The sequence below is a fragment of the Equus asinus genome, chromosome 21, assembly GCF_041296235.1.
Source record: "Equus asinus isolate D_3611 breed Donkey chromosome 21, EquAss-T2T_v2, whole genome shotgun sequence".
Lineage (NCBI taxonomy): Eukaryota > Metazoa > Chordata > Mammalia > Perissodactyla > Equidae > Equus > Equus asinus.
Window position 1 is genome coordinate 47,416,330 of NC_091810.1, and position 23,097 is coordinate 47,439,426.

At 39.6% G+C, this 23,097-nt stretch overlaps 1 protein-coding gene across 1 annotated transcript; it reads right to left on the reverse strand.

Moving 5' to 3' along the window:
- Positions 1 to 2,072: 2,072 nt before the first annotated feature.
- On the reverse strand, positions 2,073 to 3,500 carry IQCF2 (IQ motif containing F2). The gene is made up of 3 exons (XM_070492294.1): positions 3,483 to 3,500; positions 3,224 to 3,307; positions 2,073 to 2,453 (listed from the first exon to the last, which is right to left on the reverse strand). Exons 1-3 carry the CDS (start codon positions 3,498 to 3,500, stop codon positions 2,073 to 2,075), a joined length of 483 nt encoding a protein of 160 aa, XP_070348395.1.
- Between the last annotated feature and the right edge of the window lie 19,597 nt (positions 3,501 to 23,097).

The window sequence follows — 23,097 nt, forward strand, 5'->3', positions numbered from 1 at the left end:
CTGTTAAGTGTGTGGTGACATGCATCATCATTGTTGAGTTGAAGGGGAGAAGAAATGGAACTGTACATTTGGAGAGGAGGTGGTATGAATTATTCAACTCAGAAAATAGAAACACAAACACACCAGAGAAATTTATTGGGAAATTTGTCAGTGGAGATCTGTAGTCATGAATATAAACAGAGCCCATATTTCATAGTTGTTTGCTTTACTCCAGCCATGCTCACTCTTCTGCAGGCACAGAGAAGGTAGATGGTTGAGTTCATCCTACACATGTTTGTAGAGGTGGGGAGAAGGCCGAGAGAAGTCAAGTTGTGCAGAGGAGAAATTACAATAATTCACCCTAGAATATGAACTGGGCCAAGAAAGATGCAAGGACATGTCAAAGGTGATGGTTGCAAAAAAAAGTATTTAGAGACTTTATCACATCTGAAGAAATATTTTATTGGGAGTATTTTAAAGGTGAACTGGAAGGAGAAAATAATCAGAGAATGGAACACTAGAAAAAGAAATTTGGGGAATAGTAAAATTATTTGTAGCTAGGTCTGGTGGTTAAGATTTGGTGCTGTCAATGCCCCAGTCTGGCTTCATTTCCTGGTCAAGGAACCACACCAGGTTGTGTTCTGTCAGTTGTCATACTGTGGTGGCTGCATGTTTCAGGGGACCACACTAGCCACCTATAGGTTGTCATACTGTGGTGGCTGCATGTTGCTGTGATACTGAAAGCTATGCCACCAGTATTTCAAACATCAGCGGGGTCACCCCTGGTGGACAGGTTTTAGTGGAATTTCTAGGCTAAGACAGAGTAGGAAGGAGGACCTGCCTGCCCGCTTCTGGAAAACTTGACCATGAAAACTCTATGAATAGCAGAGGAGCATTGTCTGATATAGCACCGGGAGATGAGAAAATGGGAAAGAAAAGACAAGGCAGGTTTTTGCTCTGCAGTACACAGCATTGCTAGGAGTCAGAATCGACTTGATGGCACTAACAACAACAAACAATTATTGGTAATGGTGAGCTGTGAGGTATAGAGCCACACTGTCCAATGGAATAGCCACTAGCCACATGAGACTATTTAAACTGAGATTAAATTAAATTAAATAAAAATAAAATTCAATTCTTTAGTCTGCTAGGCACATTGCAAGTGCTCCACAACCATGTGGGGCTAGTGGCTACCACATTGGACAGCACAGATACAGAACATTTCCATCATCACAGAAATTTCTATTGAACAGCACGGCTTTAGTATGACCATGGAGTGTGTGGCTGAGGAGGGGGAACAAAAAAGGTTTATTAAAGTAAGAATTAAGCAGATTGATGGGATCATCTTGGCCAATGATAAAATCACCAAGAATGGAGACAAGGGTAGGGATGGGGGTAACATCAGAGGGAGGCCTGTTTGTTGCACAGCCTTCAGGGATAGGAGTACTGGTGAGGGAATTGTGGAGACATGAGTTGAAGTGCTATGAACTCTTGCTTCTACTAGACCCCAGGGTCACCACCTTCTCATCAGTATGCCCAGTCCCACTCATCACTAAAGCCAGCCTCATGACCTTCACTTGGCGTCGCATTGCACTGCTCTCAGAAGAGTCAGCCAAACGCTGACACTGTCTCTAGGTGCTTGCCAAGGATACTTTGTCTGAGGTATCCCAGACCCCAGTCAATTTCTGATTCTAGGATGACAGAGAAGAGCCTCAGAGTCCATTTTCATTTGTAGATGTGTCTAGAGTCATCAGGAAGATGCAGCCCAGCTGTCTCTCAGATCCCTGGGTGAGAAGAAAGGAATGGGGCTGGGGTGGGAACCGGGACTTCTGGCTTTGTCATATACCAGGGATGGCTAGGACCTCAGTTTCTGTTTCGATAACTGAGTAAGTGGTATGTGATCATTGTTAGTCTAGAACAGCATCCATAGGCACAGAGGGAAACCTCACTGAAGTTCTTTCCCAGGGAGAAGAGGAGGCAGCATGGCCTAAGTCTCAAAATTTCCATTAGCTGGGGGAGACCATGATAGACATATCAGATCTGGTTTGACCTTTACTGAGTACAGGAGACACAGTGCCCCTTCTTGTCATCTCTTAGGGGTTGATGATCTCAATGTGGAACTGCAGGTGATCAGCTGTGACTACGCAGTGGCCCCGGAGGAGAGCACAGGTCTGGCAGTTTTGGCATTTCCAGTGGCACTGGATGATGTAGATGGCATTGAGCACCTGGCAGTATCGCCAGTGGATGCGCCACATACGGACCAAAGACTGGAGCTTGACCACTGCCCTCTCTCTGTCTGCGTAGGTAATCAGGGCAGCCCTCCGCTTCCTCTGCAGCAGCCTCACCACTGTGTGCCTCCACCAGCGTTGAATGATCCAGGACCTGAGGGCGGCATGCAGCAAGGTCCGGCGTGCCAGAGTGCCACGCCACCAGGCCTGGATCTTCGTGGCTGCTGCTCTTTTTTTTGAATCTTTCTAGGCAGAGATAAGAGAGACCACTCAGAGAACTTCCTGCCACTAACTTCCAGGGTCTTCCTGGAAGAGGTCTGGATTCACTTAACAATCAGCTCTTCTTTAGAGAGTTCAGGGGAGTTAGCAGGATGCTGACTAAGAGCCAGGACACCTGACTACGAGCCCTCCTCTGCCATTATGGACACATCACCTTGCCCTCAGAGTCACAGCATCATCCTCTTGACTACCTCATGGGTGCGCGGATCAAGGAAAACCATTAGTAACTAGAAGGGGGGATAAGGATGAGAGGGACTTTGTTAGTGACATTCTACCTCTTCAGTGCTTATTGGGTCTGGGAAGTTTGGCCTCATAAGGCTTTTGCTTGGCATTCTCTGCTAATCCTAGTCCCAAACCACCATTAGCTGATTTTTCTCTGCCACAACTATGTACTATTTCAGTACTGTGGTGGGTTTTCAGCACCCTCATCACATATTCTACTCCTAGCCTTCCTATATTTTGAATATTTGACTCTGTAATTCAGAGTCCTCACATACTCACCTTCCAGTCCCATGCATTTCTTGATGGCTTTCATTCTCTCCACTTAGTCTTTAGGTCACTGTTAGACCTAGGCCGAGAGAGCCCATGCTGAGAAGTAAGTGGAGGGAAAATGAGCCAATAATGAGCTGACTCTTGATTATTTTATATTCTGGATCCATAGGAGGCACAACTCCACACCTCATGACACAGACATAAATTTCCTGGATATCACTGAACTACATGGAGGTTTTACCTACCTCGCTTTTCTGCTTCTTCCTTATCTTCCATTCAGTTGTTTCTTCAACATCTTTAACTATAATTACAATGAAGTGGCCATCTTTCTGTCAACAGAGTGAAATTGAAAACGAATGGATGAGTTAGACTGCTGTTTCTCTCTATGGCTCTGCAGAAGTATACCCACTGCCTCAGCATCTGCTCTTTTCCCAAGGCCTGTGAAGTCCAGAGTGATTCCCACCCACCCCTAGCCTGCCCAGTAGATCTGGCTATATCTCTTACACAAAATCGAACCCCCATGGCGTGTCACTAGATGGTTCACCAGCCCTGATTTCTCTGTTTCCCGGTGTCTGGCATGAGTAATATGAGGAGGAGAGCTGTGAGTTCACAATTCCATTATGACGTAGGCATTAAGATCTCTGCCGCACAGTTGAGTCTTCCTCAGAAACAAGCTCCATGGGGCCTTGTTCTGCCTGCCTACGTCCCTCCTGTCAGAGACGTCTCAGAGCTCAGAGTGGAGAGACAGGGCAATTGAGTCCATTCCATGCCAGGGCTCTCCTCCAGTGAGGCCTGTCCACACCCCTTCTCATGATGAGTCACACAGGAGAGCAGGAGATACCATGGCAGCATATCTCCACACAGCTCTCTGGTGTCTTCTCAGACTTAGCGTTTCCTGTCTCCCCTTGACTCACGTTTCAGTCCCTCAGCACACTGTAGGAAATCAGAAAGAGAAAGACCAGATGAATCTTGAAAGCAGTAGAATAAAGATAAACACTTTAATTAGGAAACAAAAATGGGTGGTGGAAAATAAACTTAAAGGGTGGTATTTTGAAAAACCATCGGTACAGATGAACACCCCATGAATTTGGGTGATCAGGAAACAGAACAAAAATGGAAGGAGAAAGGGGAAATAATCACAGGGAGACTTCAATAAATATAAGAGAATAGGATGTTAGCAAATTTGAAAACTAAGAGGAAATGATCTAACAATATGTAAATTACTAGAATTAACTGAAGGAAATATGTAAAACTGATAAATTGAGACAGCTATTAAAGAACCACCATAAACAAGACACCAAGACCTGGTAGATTCATACTCAAATATTTAAAAATTACAAATTTAGGTATTCACAATGTGACAAACTATTCAAAGCTATTATTAAAGACAGAAATTTCTATCAAGCATTTCATGGTGTCCGTGTGAGTTTCCTGAAAAGTCCTGCTGAGATTTTGACTGAAAGTGCTGTAATCTTGGGGAGAAAAGCTTTTGTGATACTGAGTCCATTCTAAGAACATGGACTTTCCCTCTCTTTGCTTTTGAATTCTTTTATATCTTTGTATAAAGTTTAAAAAATTTTGTTTTCAAGGTCTCTTTTTCTTGAGATATAATTCACATTTCATAAAACTCACCATCTGAAGCCGTACAGTTCAGTAGTTTTTAGTATATTGACAGAGTTGTGCACCTCTCACGACTCCCTGATTCCAGAACATGTTCGTCATCCCAAAAATAAACCTCCTACCCGTTAGCAGTCAATCTCCACTCTCCCCTCCCCTAATCTCTGGCCACCACTGATCTACTTTACATCTTTACAGATTTGCCTATTTTGGATATTTCATATGATTGAAATACACAATAAGTAACTTTTTATAGCTGGCTTCTTTTGCTTAGCAGAGTGTTTTCAAGATGCATTCATGCTGTAGCATGTGTCAGTACTTCATACCTTTCTATGGCTGAATAATATTCCACTGCATGTACGTACTGTATTTTTTAATCCATTCATTAGTAATGGGCAATTGAGCATTTTCTACTTTTTGACTGTTAAGAATAATACTGCTATGAATATTGATGCACATGTTTTTGTATGGCATATGTTTTCAATTCTCTTGCATAGTTATCTAGGAGTGGAATTGCTGGGTCATATGGTAAACCTATTTTTAATTATTTGGGGAACCGCCAAACAGCTTTCCATGGCAGCTGTGTCATTTCATCACCTACTCACCAACACTTGTTATTTTCCTTTTTTTTGGAAAAAATTATAGCCATCAAAGTGGGTGCGAAGTGATATCTTATTGTGGTTTCCATTTGCATTACCATAATGGCTAATGATGTTGAGGAATTTTTCATGGGCTTATTGGCCATACGTATATCTTCTTTGGAGAAATGCCTATTCAAATTCTTTTCCCATTTATTAGTTGGGTTTTTTTTTTTTTTCTGCTGTTGTGCTGTAAGAGTTCTTTATACATTCTGGATACTATACTGTCATCAGTATATGATTTGCAAATATTTTCTCCCATTTTGTGGGTTGTTTTTCCATTTTAAAAATAAGAGCTTTATTGAGGTACAACTCACTTACCCTACGACTCATCTATTTAATGTATAAAATTCAATGAATTTTAGTATATTCACAGATATGGGAAACCATCACCATAGTCAATTTTAGAATATTTTTATCACCTCAAAAAGAAATCTTGTGGACTTTAGCTATCACTACCCAACTCCTTCCTCCCCTAGCACTAAGCAATCACTAATCTACTTCTGTCTCTATAGATTTGCTTATTTGGACTTTTCACATAAATGAAATCATATAATATGCAGTCTCTTATGACTGGCCTCATTCGCTTAGCATAATGCTTTCAAGGAACAACCATGTTGTAGTATTAATCAGTATTTCACACCTTTTTACGGCCTAATAATATTCCAATGTATGGACGTATCATGTTCTGTTTATTCATCCACCCAATGATGGACGTTTGAGTTGTTTCCAGTTTTTGGCTTGTGCTGCCATCATCTCTGGTGTGCAAGTTTTTGGGTGGACATATGTTTTCATTTTTCTTGGGTACATATCTAGGAGTAGAATTGCTTTGTCATATGGCAACCTTATGTTTAAGCATTTGAGGAACAGATGCACTGTTTTTCCAAATGGCCATTTTAAATTTCCACCTGCTGTGTATGTAGGTTCTGATTTTTCCTCATCCTTGCCAACACCCGTTATTACCTGACTTTTTAAAATTATAGTTACTTTTGAATGTGGAGAAGTATCTCACTGTGGTTTTTAATTTCATTTCCCTGATGAATAATGATGTTGAGCATATTTTCACGTGGTTATGGGTCATTTGTATATCTTTGGAGAAATATCTATCCAGATCCTTTTCCTATTTTTAGTTAGGTCATTTGTCTTTTTATTACTGAGCTGCTGAGTCCTTTATAGCCTAGAGTTCTTGTATTCTAGATACAAGTACCTTATCAGATATACAATTTGCAAATATTTTCTCCCATTCTGTGGGTTGTCTTTTCACTTCCTTTTTTTTTTTAAAAATATTTTATTTATTTTTTTTTGAGGAAGATTAGCCCTGAGCTAACTACTGCCAGTCCTCCTCTTTTTTGCTGAGGAAGACTGGCCCTGAGCTAACATCGTGCCCATCTTCCTCTACTTTATACGTGGGACGCCTACCATAGCATGGCATGCCAAGCGGTGCCATGTCCGCACCCAGGATCTGGCAAACCCCAGGCTGCTGAGAAGTGGAACATGCGAACTTAACCGCTGCGCCACCGGGCCGGCCCTCACTTCCTTGAAATGTACTTTAAAGAACAGAAATTTTTAATCTTGATGAATTCTGATTTATCTGTTTTTCCCCTTCGGTTGCTTGTGTTTTAAGTGTCATAGGTAAGAAACTGTTGCCTAATTCGGACATGAAGATTTACACTTCTAAGAGTTGAATAGTCCTAGCTCTTACATTTAGGTCTTTGATCTATTTTAAGGTTTTTATATGTTGTGAGTTATGGGTTCAAATTAATTCTTTGCATGTAGATATCCAGTTGTTCCAGCACCATTTGTTGAAAAGTTTATCTTTTCCTCATTGAATGACCTTGGCATCCTTGTCAAAATCAATTGACTATAGACACATAGGTTTATTTCTGCACTCTCAATTCTATTTCATTGATCTATATGTCTGTCTTTGTGTCACTACTGCACTGTTTTGATTACCGTAAATTTGTAGTAAGTTTTGAAATTTGGAAATGTGATATGTACATGTAATCTCACATTTTATTTATACCTTCATCCGATGGTGGACACTTAGGCTGTTTCCTATCTTGGTTATCGTGAATAATGCTACAATGTACATGGGAATGCAGGTATGTCTACAAGATAGTGATTTTATTTCCTTTGGATATACACCCAGAAGTGCAATTGCTGGATAACATGGTAGTTCTATTTTGAATATGCTGAGGAACTTTCATACTATTTTCCATAGTGGCTGTGCCAATTTACATTGCCATCAACAGCATACAAGTGTTCCCTATTCTCCATACCCTTGCCAACACTTACGTTTTGTCTTTTTGGTCATAACCATTCTAACAGGTGCGAAGTGGTAACTCGTGGTTTTGATTGGCATTTCCCTGATTGTTAGTGATGTTGAGTACCTTTTCATCTACCTCTTGGTCATTTGTATGTCTTCTTTGGAAAAATGTTTATTTGGGACCATTTTTAAATGAGATTATCTGTGGGTGTGTTTGGCTGTTGAGTTGTATGAGTTCTTTATGTATTTGAGATATTAACCCCTTATCAGATGTATGGTTTGCAGATATTTTCTCCACTTCTGCAGGTTACCTCTGCATTTTGTTGATTTTGTTTCCTTTGCTGTGCAGAAGATTTGTACTTTATTATAGTCCCACTTGTTTATTTTTTTGTTGCCTGTGCTTTTGGTGTCATATCCAAAAAATCATTGCCAAGGCCAATGTCAAGCAAGTTTCCCCTATGTTTTCTTCTAGAGGTTTTTTTTTTAAAGATTTTATTTTTTCCTTTTTCTCCCCAAAGCCCCCGGTACATAGTTGTATATTCTTCGTTGTGGGTTCTTCTAGTTGTGGTATGTGGGACGCTGCCTCAGCGTGGTTTGATGAGCAGTGCCATGTCCGCGCCCAGGATTCGAACCAACGAAACACTGGGCCGCCTGCAGCAGAGCGCGCAAACAACCACTCGGCCATGGGGCCAGCCCCTCTTCTAGAGGTTTTACAGTTTAAGATCTTTGCTTTGGTTCTTTAGTCCATTTTTAGTTGATTTTTGTGTATGCTGTAAGATGTGTTCATTTCATTCTTTTGCATGTGGATGTCCAGTTTTCCCAACACCATTTGCTGAAGAGACAATCCTTTCCCTATTGTGTATTCTTGGGTCCCTTGTCATAGATTAGTTGGTCATATATATGAGGGCTTATTTTTGGATTCTCTATTCGATTCTATTGGTCTATGTGTCTATTTTTATGCCAGTACCATACTGTTTGGATTATTATAGCTTTGTAATATAATTTGAAATCAGGAAGTGTGATGCCCCAGCTTTGTCCTACTTGGTCAAGATTGCCTTAGCTATTTGAGGTCTTCACTGGTGTGAGATGCATTTTTGCATCATTTTTTCTATTTCTGTGCAGAATGCTATTGTAATTATGACTGAGATTGCATTGTGTCTGTAGATCATTTTGGTTAGTGTGAGCATTTTAACAATATTTACTCTTCTAATCCATAAACTTGAGATATCTTTCCATTTCTTTGTGTCTTCTTCAATTTCTTTCATCAACATCTTCCAGTTTTCAGCATACAGATATTTCACCTCCTTGGTCAAATTTATTCCTAAGTATTTTATTGTTTTTGATGCTATTGTAAATGGGATTGTTTTCTTAATTTCTTTTTCTGTTAGGTTATAGTTAGTGTATAGAAATGCAACTGATTTTGTATTCTGCAACTTTACTGAATTGTTTATTAATTCCAAGAGTTTATTTTTGGAATCTATGGTTTTCTATATATAAGATCGTGTCATGCAGTCAGAGAGAATTTTATTTCTTCCTTTCTGATTTGGACATTTTTTATTTGTGTGTGTGTGTGTGTGTGTGTGTGTGTGTGTGTGTGTGTGTATGTGGTTGCTTTGGCTATGTTGAATAGCTCCAGTACTCATTGCTCTAGTACTATGTTGAATAGAAGTGGTGAGAGTCGGTACTTTTGTCTTATTCCTGATTTTAAAGGAAAAGCTTCAGCTTTTCACTGTTGAATAGAATGTTAGCCGTGAGCTTGTCATACATGGCCTTTATTATGGTGATGTACATTTCTTCCATACCCAATTTGTTGAGACTTTTTATCATGAAAGTATGTTGAGTATTGTCAAATGCTTTTTGTACATTTATTAAGATGATCATGTGATTTTTATCCTTCATTTTGTCAATGTGATGTATTACATTGATTGATTTGAGTATGTTGAACCATCCTTGCATTCCAGGCATAAATCCTACTTTGTTATGGTGTATGATCCTTTTAATGTGTTGTAGAATTCTGTTTGCTGGTATTTTCTTGAGAGTTTTTCATCAATGTTTATAAGGGATATTGGTCTGTAGATCTCTTTTCTTGTAGTGTCCTTGTCTGGATTTGGTATCAACGTAATGCTGGCTTCATAGAATGAGTTAGAAAGTGTTCCATCCTCTTTAAGTTTTTTGGGAAGTTTGAAAAGTATTTGTATTAACTTTTCTTTAAATATTACAATACAAATGTTAAGAGTTTGCCAGTGAAGCCATGTGGTCTTGGCTTTTCTTTTGAGGGAAATTTGATTACGATTCAATCTCCTTTCTAGTTATAGGTCTATTCAGATTTTCTATTTCTTCATGATTCATTCTTGATGGGTTTTGTATTTCCAGCAATTTATCCATTTCATCTAGGTTATCCAGCTTGTTGATGTACAATTGTTTGTTGTACTTCTTCACTCTCTGAATGTCTCTAAAGATTTTATTTTATTTTTTTTCCTTTTTCTCCCCAAAGCCCCCCGGTACATAGTTGTATATTCTTCATTGTGGGTCCTTCTGGTTGTGGCATGTGGGATGCTACCTCAGCGTGGTTTAATGAGCAGTGCCATGTCCATGCCCAGGATGGATTCTGAGGCATTCAGAACTTTTCTATGGTTATGCCTGCTCCACACTTCTTGCTTCCTCTTGTGGAAGAATTCTTAAGCTTGTATGCCTTCTCTTGATTCTGCAAAGCCAGGCCCAGTGCTGACAGCCTCCCTTTTCCTTTCCCTAGGGTGATGTTGAATGCTCAAGTTTGTGATTTCTCTCAGGCCTGAATATTTGGGCTGGCTTTCTGCATGTGGTCAGTAGCCATCTGCAAAAGCTCACTCTCACTGCTATCAGGAGCACACATAAGGAACCGACCATGGGGTTAGGGTGTGCATGGGTATGCAGAGTGCTGAGGGTGCCTGTTGGCCAGATGAGGAGATTCACACCTGAGGTGTCCCCAGTGACTTGTGTGCAGGCCTCCCATTGGAGTTCACGATGTGGTTAGTAGGATCCATGTCCCTTTGATATGCTCAATTCCAAGCCCTGGCTGCTATCTTCCCAGCTGCTCATGGCTCCCCAGTCATGCAGTTCATGCCTTAGTACACTTGGATGGGGCGAGTATGAAATGGGTCTCTCTGGAAGCATCCTGCACAGCTGGGAAAGCCAGATGCTCGTTCATATGCTCTCACTTTCTCCTACAGGAGAAATCATGGGTTTAGAAGGTCTCTCTTAGCACTGAGCTGTGCTGCCTTGGGGTGGGAGTGATGCAGGTAAAGCTAAACCATTCCTCTTATCCCCTTCACTGCATCCAGTCTGATTATTTTTGCTCCAGTGGTGTGCGGGAACTTCTCTGCTGACTCCTGGGCTTCCTCCTCTCTTGTCCAGAAATGATTGTCAAAATCAGTGTTCTTTGGGGGAAAGATGATAGAAAATTCCTATTCTTCCATTTTGATGACATCTCTCTCTGCCAGGTTTTTCTTTCAGCACTTTGAATGTGTCATGCCACTGCCATCTGGCCTTCATAGTGTCTCATAAGAAATGAGCTTATAATCTTTTTGTGAATCTCTGTTATGTAATGAGTTGCTTCTCTCTTTCTGCTTTTAATAATCTCTCTTTGTCTTTAGATTGTTTTATTACGTGTCTATGTTTGAATATCTTTGAGTTTATTCTACTTGGAGTTTTTTGAGCTTCTTTTGTAGATCTTTTTCAGCAAATTTCCAGAGTTTTATGTCCTTATTTCTTCAAATATTATTTGTCTCTTTCTTTTTTTATTGCAGTTTTTCATTGTAGTTATTGTCTTTTTCAACTCCAGACCCTATATTTGTTTCCTTTTAGTAATTTCTACCTCTTTATTGATATTCTCTATTTGGTGAGAATTTGGTTCTCATACTTTAATTTTTCCTTAGACATGGTTTCCTTTGCTTCTTTGAATGCATTTAAAAATAGCTGACTTAAGCTTTTTGTCTAGTAAGTCCGCCATCTGGGATTCTTAAAGAATGATTTCTACTTTCTTGTTTATTTGCTTTTATATGTCTTGTGAGTTTTTTGTTGAAATTGACATTTAAAATTATACAATGTGGGGGCCAGCTGGTGGCATATTGGTTAAGTTCCCGTGCTCCACTTTGGCAGCCCAGAGTTTGCCGGTTTGGATCCCAGGCATGAATCTATGCACTGCTTATCAAGCTTTGCTGAGACAGCTGTCCCACATATAAAGTAGAGGAAGATGGGCATGAATATTATCTCAGGGCCAATCTTCCTCAGCAAAAAGAGGAGAATTGGTGGTGGATGTTCACTCAGGGCTAATCTTCCTCAAAAATAAAATAAAATAATACAATGTGGCAACTCTAGAAATCAGATTCTCCTCTCTCCCTGGGTTTTGTTATTGTTATGCTTTTTGTAGTTATTGTTTGTTTAGTGATTTTCTGAATTAAATCTATAAATTCTGTATTTGCGTGTGTGTGATAACTGAGGTTAACTTAGAGTCAGATAATAATTTGCCAGAAATGCCCTTAAATTCACAGAAACAATAAATCTTTGCCAAGGGTCTGTGTGTGTGTGTGTGTGTGTGTGTGTGTGTGTGTGTGTGTGTGTGTTAGGAGTTGCCTTCAATACTCAGCCAGGTGGTTTACAAACTGCCTTAGGTTTCATTTCCTGGATTCACAGAGCCTCAAGGTCAGCCAGAGGTGAGAGCCTAGGGCCTTCTCAGAGCTTTCCTGATCATGCATAGGAAAATACTATACATAGCCTTCTGGGTTCCCAGGAATATGTCGGACCTTTCCAAGGTCCCTATGGACATGTCATTAGCCATTTTTTCCTCTTCAGCTTTTTGATTAGTCTATCGTTTGCTCCAACAATAATCCATCGCCTCAGGCAGCTGCAAGTAAAACCCTTGCCTGTAATTGTTTTCAACTCTCCCCTTCCAACCCTTGCTCCTCCCTGGAGAGAAGGCCTTTATTACTGGGAAATGTCTGAATCAGTCTTCTAAGTCAGGTCTTCCAGGTCAGATAATGACAATTTTTGAGGAATGAAACTTTGGAAGAGCTCTCTCTCCCATTTCCCTTTCAGTGATTGCTAATCTACTTTAGGAATGTGGATTGTTAGTTTTCAAGGCTACCACTGAGCTGGCGAATGGGAGATAGAACTAGAACAAATTAAAATGCCCCCAAGATTGCTGTTCTTGAGATTCAGTTGTTTATCTTGAATAAATGTTTCTTGATTTGCTGTAAGCTTTTGGTTACTTTCCAGAGTTCTGAAAAAAGTTGATTTCGATATTATTTACCAGTTATTTTCTTGAATAAATGCTTCTTGAGTTGCAGTAAGTCTTTGGTTAATTTCCAGAGTTTGGAAAAAAAGTTGATTTTGATAATATTTAACACCTTTTTTGTTGCTTTTACGGAGCAGTGAAGTTTTGAAGGTTCTTACTCTACCATTTTTGCTGACATTACCTTACTTGTAAAGGTCTTTTATAAGAAATTCTTCCCACCCTTCACAGAATAACACCTACACTGAGTCAACTACCATTCTAGGGTCTGTAGATCCTCACCCTAATCTTCCAACTTTCAAAAATAGTTTATTTGGAAATAATTTAAAACTTAGAGGTATACTGAAAAGACTCTTGCATAACCTTCCCCCCAGATTTGGATTTCACCCACCGTGCAAGTAACATTGATATCGAACCTGAAGTGAGTTTGCTCACCTGTTGCACTAGGTGAGCAAATCAAATCAAGTCAAATGTTGCACTAGCAAGCCAATCGCTGACACTAGGTGTAGTGGAAGAAAGTAGAAATTTTATTATTGCACAGCACTGAGCAAGGAGAGAGGGCAGTTAATGCTGAAATCCCAAACTCCCCGAAAAGCTAAAAGGAAGGCTTTTTATGTGGGGTTTTAGGTAGGGGAGGGGGAACATATGGGCTTGCTGGTCAGATCTTCCCCATCAGCCTGTCTTTGGCTTTGAGACTACTTGCAGAGAGGAGGGAGCCCGTGACCTTGCTGGTCAGCAGCTTTCCCACCAGCCTGTATCTCCTTGTGGGGAGGAGATAACAAATCCAGGTGCTTGTCCTTGGTGGTGTCTATTTTCATGGAGGATAGTGGATTCTGGAGCTAGGAAACTAGGGAGTAAGCAGGGAATGAGTGTTTTGGTTTTAACCTCATTTATGCTGGGTTTAATGTAGGGAAATTGATATCAGGGCCGGTATCAACATCCTTTATAGTAAAGAATTCAATCTAGGATCATGTACTACATGTAGTTATCATGTCTATTTAGAGTCTTCCAATCTTGAACAATGCCTAGTTTTCAATTTATTTTTATGATCTTGATATTTTTGAAGTTTACAGGCCATTTTTCATAGTGTCTCTCAGTTTGGGTTTGTCTGATTTTTTTTCATGATTAGGCTCTACTTATATATTTTTGGCTGGAAAATAACAGAGGCTGTGTTCTTTTCATTACAAATTATTAGGTGGCACATACTGTCTGTTTGTCCCATTTGTGATGATATTAACTTTAGCCAATTGATCAATGTGTTGTCTTCCACATTACTGTAAAGTATTTTTTCTCTTTATCATTAATAAATAAGTTTATAAGGAGATGCTTTGAGACCATGAAAAATTCCATCCTTCTACCCATTTCACCCACCACATTAGCATTTCTTAATGTTTATTGCCTGAGTTACTTATTACTATGATGGTTTCCAAGTGACTTTCTAATATCATCATTTTTCTACATTTGTTAGTTATCTTTCTACTGTAAGAAAGAGATTTCTCTTCTCCACATAAATGTTTCATTTATTAATTTATATCAGTATGGACTGATGGGTTCCTATTTAATTAAATAGGTTATAATCTGCTATTATCATAATTTTTGTGCTCAATTTTCCTTAGATTTGGCCACTGGGAGCCCTTCAGTCTAGCTCCTGTGTGACGCAGGCTTGGAGAGCTGGATTCAAAAGAAAGATTTCTTGGACTCTCAAAGTCTAGTAGTAGTGTTCTTTTATTCAGAGAATAGCATGGGGCCAGGGCTCATGGGCAGTGAATTGCTGCAGGCATGGGGACAGGACCCATGGGCAGTGAAGAGTCGTAATGGGTTGAGGGTAGGGCTAAATTTACAAGGCATAGGTATGTTAGTTATTTCTTTAAAAGACAAAGGAAAGGTCATGTAAAAAAGTTGTTAAAATGGTATCAGTACAGGTGGGGTCTGGTTAGCAGGTGGTTGTATAACTTTGGATATGAATCAGGTTGAATCAGGTCAGGACTTCCTATAGTTCCCAGAGGATAATATAGATCATTAGGTAGGCCAGGACGCCTTGGGCTTCTCTCCCCAGGGCAGCCTTGACCTGCATCAGTGTGTACTTTTTTAAAATTTATTTTTAATTTATTTGTTATTGAGTTAATGATAGGTTACAATCTTGTGAAATTTCAGCTGTACGTTATTGTCTGTCAGTCATGTTGTAGGTGCACCCCTTTACCCTTTGTGCCCACCCCCCACACCCCTTTTCCCCTGGTAGTCACTAATCTGTTCTCTTGTCTACATTTTTAAATTCCTCATATGAGTAGAGTCATACAGAGATTGTCCTTCTCTATCTGGCTTATTTCACTTAACATAATTCCCTCAAGGTCCATCCATGTTGTTGCAAATGGGACGATTTTGTTCTTTTTTTATGGCTGAGTAGTATTCCATTGTATATATATATACCACATCTTCTTTATCCAATCATCTGTTGATGGGCACTTAGTTTGCTTCCACATCTTGGCTATTGTAAATACTGCTACAATGAACATTGGGGTGCATGGGACTTTTGGAATTGCTGACTTCAAGCTCTTTGGATAGATACCCAGTAGTGGGATAGCTGGATCGTACGGTAGTTCTATTTTTAATTTTTTGAGAAATCTCCATACTGTTTTCCATAGTAGCTGCACCAGTTTGCATTCCCACCAGCAGTGTATGAGGGTTCCTTTTTCTCCACAACCTCTCCAACATTTGTTACTTTTTGTTTTGGTTATTTTTGCCATTCTAATGGATGTAAGGTGATATCTTAGTGTAGTTTTGATTTGCATTTCCCTGATGATCAGCGATGATAAACATCTTCTCATGTGCCTATTGGCCATCCATATATCTTCTTTGGAGAAAAGTCTGTTCATATCTCCTGCCCATTTTTTGATCGGGTTGTTTGATTTTTGTTGTTGAGTTGTGTGAGTTCTTTATATATTATGGATATTAGGCCTTTGTCAGATGTATGACTTGCAAATATTTTTTCCCAGTCAGTGGGTTGTTTTTTTGTTTCAATCCTGTTTTCCTTGCCTTGAAGAAGCTCTTTAGTCTGATGAAGTCTCATTTGTTTATTCTTTCTATTGTTTCCCTTCTCTGAGAAGACATGGTGTCTGAAAAGATCCTTTTAATACTGATGTCAAAGAGTGTACTGCCTACATTTTCTTCTAGAAGCCTTATGGTTTCAGGTCTCACCTTTAGGTCTTTGATCCATTTTGAGTTTATTTTTGTGAATGGTGGAAAATAAGGGTCAATTTTCATTCTTTTACATGTGGCTTTCCAGTTTTCCCAGCACCATTTGTTGAAAAGACTTTCTTTTCTCCATTGTAGGCCCTCAGCTCCTTTGTCAAAGATTAGCTGTCCATAGATGGGTGTTTTTATTTCTGGGCTTTCAATTCTGTTCCGTTGATCTGTGTGTCTGTTTTTGTACCAGTACCATGCTGTTTTGATTACTGTAGCTTTGTAGTATGTTTTGAAGTCAGGGATTGTGATGCCTCCAGTTTTGTTCTTTTTTTCTCAGGATTGCTTTAGCAATTCGGGGTCTTTTATTGCCCCATATGAATTTTAGGATTCTTTGTTCAATTTCTGTAAAGAATGTCATTGGGATTCTGATTGGGATGGTGTTGAATCTGTAGATTGCTTTAGGTAGTATGGACATTTTAACTATGTTTATTCTTCCAATCCATGTACATGGAATGTCTTTCCATCTCTTTATGTTGTCATCCATTTCTTTCAGAAAAGCCTTGTAATTTTCATTGTATAGGTCTTTCAATTCCTTAGTTAAATTCACCCCAAAGTATTTTATTCTTTTCATTGCAATTGTGAATGGTATTGTGTTCTTGAGTTCTTTTTCTGTTAGTTCATTATTAGAGTATAGAAATGCTACTGATTTATGTAAATTGATTTTATACCCTACAATTTTGCTGTAGTTGTTGATTACTTCTAAAAGTTTTCCAATAGATTCTTTGGGGTTTTCTATATATAAGATCATGTCTGCAAGCAGCAAGAGTGTCACTTCTTCCCTCCCTATTTGGATTCTTTTATTCCTTTTTCTTGCCTAATTACTCTGGCCAAAACCTCCATACTATGTTAAATAAGAGTGGTGATAGAGGGCATCCTTGTCTCATCTGTTTTCAGGGGGATGGCGCTCAGTTTTTGCCCATTGAGTATGATGTTGGCTGTGGGTTTGTCATATATGGCCTTTATTATGTTGAGGTAGTTTCCTTCTATGCCCATTTTGTTCAGAGTTTTTATCATAAATGCTGTTGGATCTTGTCAAATGCTTTCTCTGCATCTATTGAGATGATCGTGTTGTTTTTATTCCTCAGTTTGTTGATGTGGTGTATCATGTTGATTGATTTGCAGATGTTGAACCATCCCTGTGTCCCTGGTACGAATCCCACTTGATCATGATGTATGACCCTTTTGATTAATTGCTGAATTTGGGTTGCCAATATTTTGTTGAGAATTTTTGCATCTATGTTCATCAGTGATATTGTCCTGTAGTTCTCCTTTTTTGTGCTGTTCTTGTCAGACTTTGGTATCAGTATGATGTTGGCCTCATAGAATGTGTTAGGTAGTGTTCCATCCTCCCTAATTTTTTGGAATAGCTTGAAGAGGATAGGTATTAAATCTTTTCTGAAAGTTTGGTAGAATTCCCCAGGAAAGCCATCTGGTCCTGGGGTTTTATTCTTTGGGATGCTTTTGATTGCTGTTTCAATTTCTTTCCTTGTGATTGGTCTGTTCAAATTGTCTGCTTCTTCTTGGCTAAGCTTTGGGAGATTGTAGGAGTCCAAGAATTTATCCATGTCCTCTAGGTTATCCATTTTGCTGGCGTATACTTTTTCGTAGTATTCTCTTATAATCCGTTGTATTTCTGCAAAGTCTGTTGTTACTTCTCTTTCATTTCTGACTTTGTTTATTTGAGCTTTCTCTCTTTTTTTCTTTGTAAGTCTGGCTAGGGGTTTTTCAATTTTATTTATCTTCTCAAGGAACCAGCTCTTTGTTTCATTGATCCTTTCTACTGCCTTGTCGTTTCAATAGCATTTATTTATGCTCTGATTTTTATTATTTCTCTCCTTCTGCTGACTTTGGGTTTTGTCTGTTCTTCTTTCTCTAATTCAGTTAGGTGTAATTTAAGATTGCTTATTTGTGATTTTTCTTCTTTGTTAAGATGTGCCTGTATTGCGATGAATTTTCCTCTTAATACAGCTTTTGCTGTATCCCATATGAGTTGGTATGGTATGGTATCATTTTCATTTGTCTCCAGGTACTTTTTGATTTCTTCTTTAATTTCTTCAATGATCCATTGCTTGTTCAATAGCATATTGTTTAGTCTCCACATCCTTGTGCCTTTCTCAGCTTTTTTCTTGTAATTAATTTCTAGCTTTATAGCATTATGATTGGAGAAGATGCTTGTTATTATTATTTCATTTTTTAAAAATTTTTAGAGGCTTGCCTTGTTTCCCAACATATGGTCTATCCTTGAGAATGCTCCATGTGCACTTGAGAAGAATGTGTATTCTGCTGTTTTTGGATGGAGTGTTCTATATATGTCTATTAAGTCCAACTGTTTTAGCTTTTCATTTAGCTCCACTGTTTCTTTGTTGATTTTCTGTCTGGATGATCTGTCCACTGATGTGAGTGGGGTGTTGAGGTCCCCTATTATTGTGTTATTTTTGATATCTTCTTTTAGGTTTGTTAATAGTTTCACTATGAACTTTGGTGCTCCTGTGTTGGGTGCATAGATATTTATAAGCGTTATTTCTTCTTGATGAAATGTCTCTTTGATCATTATATATTGACCCTTTATGTCTCTCTTTACCTTCCTTATCTTGAAGTCTGTTTTGTCTGATATAAGTATTGAGACACCTGCTTTCTTTTGTTTGCTATTAGCTTGGAATATTGTCTTCCACCCCTTCACTCTGAGCCTGTGGTTATTCTTGGAGCTGAGGTGTGTTTCCTGGCGGCAACAAATTGTTGGATCTTGTTCTTTAATCCATTTTGCCACTCTCTGTCTTTTTATTGGAGAGTTCAATCCGTTTACATTGAGGGTGAGTATTGATGCCTGAGGGCTTAATGCTGTCATTCTGTCACTCGTTTTCCAGTTTTCCTGTATTTCCTTTGTTTCTCATCCTGTGTGTTTTAGCCTACCCATTGACTTCTACAATTTCTTATGCTGGGTTTCTTAGATTTTCCCTTATTTATGTTTTGTGTCTATGTTCTGTTTTTTAGTTTAGTGGCTACCCTGAAGTTTGTATTCAGAATCTCGTGTATAACATTGCGTGTTTTCTGGTGGTCTCTTACTTCCTTAGCCTAGACTGATTCAGACCCTTTACTCCTCCCCTCCTAAATTATTATTTTCATCTCTTATTACAACTTGTGTTGTAAGTTTGTGGTTAGAACGATAAGATTGTCTTTGCTTTGGTGATTTCCTTCCCTTTATCCTAATGCTACAGTTGAATATTTGCTATCCTATTCTGATTCTATCTATTTGTCTCCCTACTCTGTGTTTTGTGACCCCTTTCTCCCTTTTTTTCTTTTTTCAGGTATGAGATCCTTCTTGAGGATTTCTTGTAGTGGACATCTTGTGGCTACGAAGTGCCTTAGCTTTTGTTTGTCTGGAAAAGATTTAATTTCTCCCTCATATCTGAAGGATATTTTTGCTGGATAGAGTATTCTTGGCTGAAGATTTTTATCCTTCAAAGTTTTGAATATATCATTCCAATCTCTCCTAGCTTGTAAGGTTTCTGTAGAGAAATCTGCTGGAAGTCTGATAGGGTTCCTTTGTAGGTTATTTTCTTTTGCCTTGCTGCCCTGACTATTCTTTCTTTGTCATTCATTATTGCCATTTTTACTACAATATGCCTTGCAGTAGGTCTTTTTACATTGACAAATCTAGGATACCTGAGAGCTTCCTCCACACACATTTCTCTCTCAATCCCTAGACTTGGGAAGTTCTCTTCTATTATTTCATTGAGCACACTTTCTGCTCCATTTTCCTTTTCCATGCCCTCAGGAATTCCAATTATTTTTAAGTTGCATTTCTCATTGAGTCAGCTATTTCTCAGAGATTTTCTTCAGTTTTTTAAATTCTTAGTTCTCTTTCTTCCTCTATCTGGAGCCATTCAACCTGTCTGTTTGATTATGCTAATTTGCTCCTCTGTGGTGTCTACACAGGCATTCAGGGAATCCGTATTCTGTTTTATCTGATCCACTGTATTTTTCATCTCTAGTATTTCTGATTGATTCTTCTTTATAGTTTCAATCTCTTTTGTGAAGTAACTCCAGAACTCGTTGACTTGTTTCTCTATATTTCCCTTTACCTCATTGAGTTTTTTGATGATAGCTATTCTGAACTCATTTTCACTTAGTATACCTATTTCCAAGTCCTCAGGACATAGTTCTGTGTTTTCATTGTTTTCCTTTTGGACTGGAGCTTTTATAAATTGCTGGATGGTAGAGGAGTGGTTTTTGCGCATGATGCTGTTATTCAGTTGCAGTTACAGACTGTCACCGCTAGATGGGGGTCGAGAGCCGTGTGTTCTGAGCCCTCCACCTTCAGCTACCATTGCACGGTGTGTTTGGGGGAGGAGGAGCACTTTCTCTTGCATGCAGACCTGGATTCCAATCAGCTCTCACTCTCTGGTTTCCCGGGGCCCTGGCTTGATGGGGTCCCCCCACATGAAAGCTTTCCCCCATTAAAGGGTTTCTGTTGCCTGGGTGGTGGGAGTCCTGGACGATCCCGCAGATGCATGGCCCCTCCCCCACTCCTTCCCTCACCCGCAGCAGTGATCCCACTCTCTAGGGGAGGGAGAAAAGTTCTCTCTTACCCCATTCCAGCTCCTCCGAGGGCAGCTCCAGCCTCTCCACCCTCAGTCATTTGCCTGCTGTGGGTCTCTGATGATTTCTGTTATTAGGATTTTTTTTTTTGGTTGGAAAGCAGTTGCTCTTTTTGGTTGCAATTTGGAGTGGAGAGAGTCCTGGGTGAGCTCACTCTGCGATGTTGCTGATGTCACTTCAATGTGTACTTTTGACATGTCCCCTTCATGTTTATTATTTTACTTGTTTCTTAACCACCAAGATAATCCAGACTTGTGAGATAACAAAAAATGTATATTGTTCTCTGCCCCCAGTTCCTGGCACAGAGCTCCTGAAACCCTTGTGTAGGGGAGGAAGACATTTCCTCTACCCACTCTAGGTCCTTCTGGCCAGGCTATCAATTAAATTCACGTGAGATAGAGTAACAGGAGAAAATTAAACCAAGCTTTACAACATGTATACATGGGAGAGACTCAGGAAAACTGAGTAACTCTCCAAAATGGTGGAGGTTCTCATCTTAAATACCATCTTGAGCTAAAGACAAAGGAGGATATTAGGGGTGGGAGAAGTCAGTTATGGGAGATTACCAGACAAGTAGAGTAAGCAAGAGTAAGGGTATTATGCAGATTTGAGTCCTTGCCTTCTGCACTGATAAGAGTTTCTAGAGATGAGGTCATCTCCCATTCTTTCTGGCACAGAGAGGGAGACACCTTTACAGATGGAGATTTCGCTTACAAATGTAAATGTCTCTTACAAAGGGTAACTTCTACTTTTCAGAGTTTCTCTCATGTCTGCAGTTTTTAGAAGTAATCAGCCCAAAATAATCCTCCTGTCAAAGAGACATATCTTGGGGTGGCCAATTCCAATACCCTACTCTTGTAAGTTCCTACATGATTAAAGCACTAAAAGCATCTTTTGTCCTAATATTTGGTCTTTGATCCCGGATCCTGACAAAGGGCTCCTGAAATCCTTGTAATTATCTGGAGTCTCTTTTGTTATAATGAAGTGACTCTCTGTGGACTCCTGGATGGATCTTGGATGAGGACTGGTCACCAGAAAGACAAAGCCATGTTAGAAGCTTGGAATTTTCAGCCCCATCCTCCATTCTCCTGAGAAGGAAAAAGGACTGAAAATGGAGTTTTCCAGAAGTGTCAGAAATGAAGTGTTTTCTAGGAGTAGTAAAGGAGATACCTGAGAGAAAAATTCATAAGAAGGAGAAACTGGGCTTTTCCCTCCTCAAGAGGGAAAGAAATGTAGGTTTTTCTAACTCAGTAGGGTGCCCAAGAACAGTTGCCACAGCATCACCTGGACACTTGTTAGAAATACACATTCTTGGGACCCTGATGTACTGAAGCAGAAATGCTGGATGGGGCCCAGTAATCTGCTTTAATGAGCCCTCCACATGATTGTGATGTATGCTAAAGCTTGAAAAGCTTTGCTCTAACTATTTCTCTCTTACTTCCAACATGCACAATAGAATCTCTCCATGGGAAAATTGCCCACTTTCCTTAGGAGGCAGAGCTCAGAGGTTATCTTTGAAGTGAAGGCTGCCACACATATGCTTTGTATAAGTGGAGTAGAGGGCAAGAGAAGACCCGACCAGTTCACCTATTCCTAATGCAGTGGTTTCATGAATGGCTGATGATTGCCCATGGCTCCTTCCTGCTGACTTGTTGAACTAGGCAAATTATAAAATTCCACATTTGGCTCATAGATGACCAATCCACGATTAGGTTCACACTCAGGCCATTCTGAATCTAGGCAATTAGCTGATTTACTCATTAATCCACAGGATTTTCCCTTTTCACCACACTACACAGGATTACAAGAATGTTCTGGTCTCCTGGGTGCATTAAATGAGAGACACGTCCATATTTATTGTCAAGAATTCCATAGGCACCCTTTCTGTCAAGTTTCCAATTCAAAACCCATTTTTGAAAATCACTTCCTGAAAAGCAGCTCATGTTAAAGTCAATCTCTTTAAAGTGTTTATTAATTTGTTGAAGTCTCCTACTTTTTTGCTATCTGTCTTAGCAAACTGACTTAAGTGAAAATGGGGGTTTATTGGCTTTTAAAACTAGGAATTCCCATTGTATAGCTAGTGGTAGCTTCAGGTATGGCTGGATCCAGAGGCCCAAAAGAATCCTTAAGACTTAGTCTCTCTCTTTCTCTCTTTTGGCTCTATTTTCTTCTGTGTTGTTTCCATTCTCTGAAAGCTATTTCCGTGTCATGTCCCCCAGCAGCTCTGTTTTCATAATCCTTATAGTTAGAAATCCCAGTAGTTCCAACACAGTGCCAGAACTGAGTCTCACTGACCTGGCTTGTATCTTGTGCTCATCCCTGAACCAATCACTTTGGCCATATGTATAAAGATTCTGATATTCCTCTAAGCAGTTGCACATCCTAGGCTGAGCTTGGGTTAATTAAGCGCCTCCCTTACCCAGGAACATTCATGTGGGCCTTCTGTGGGGCTTCTCCAGCCCATCTTTGTGGAGCTATTAGGGATAA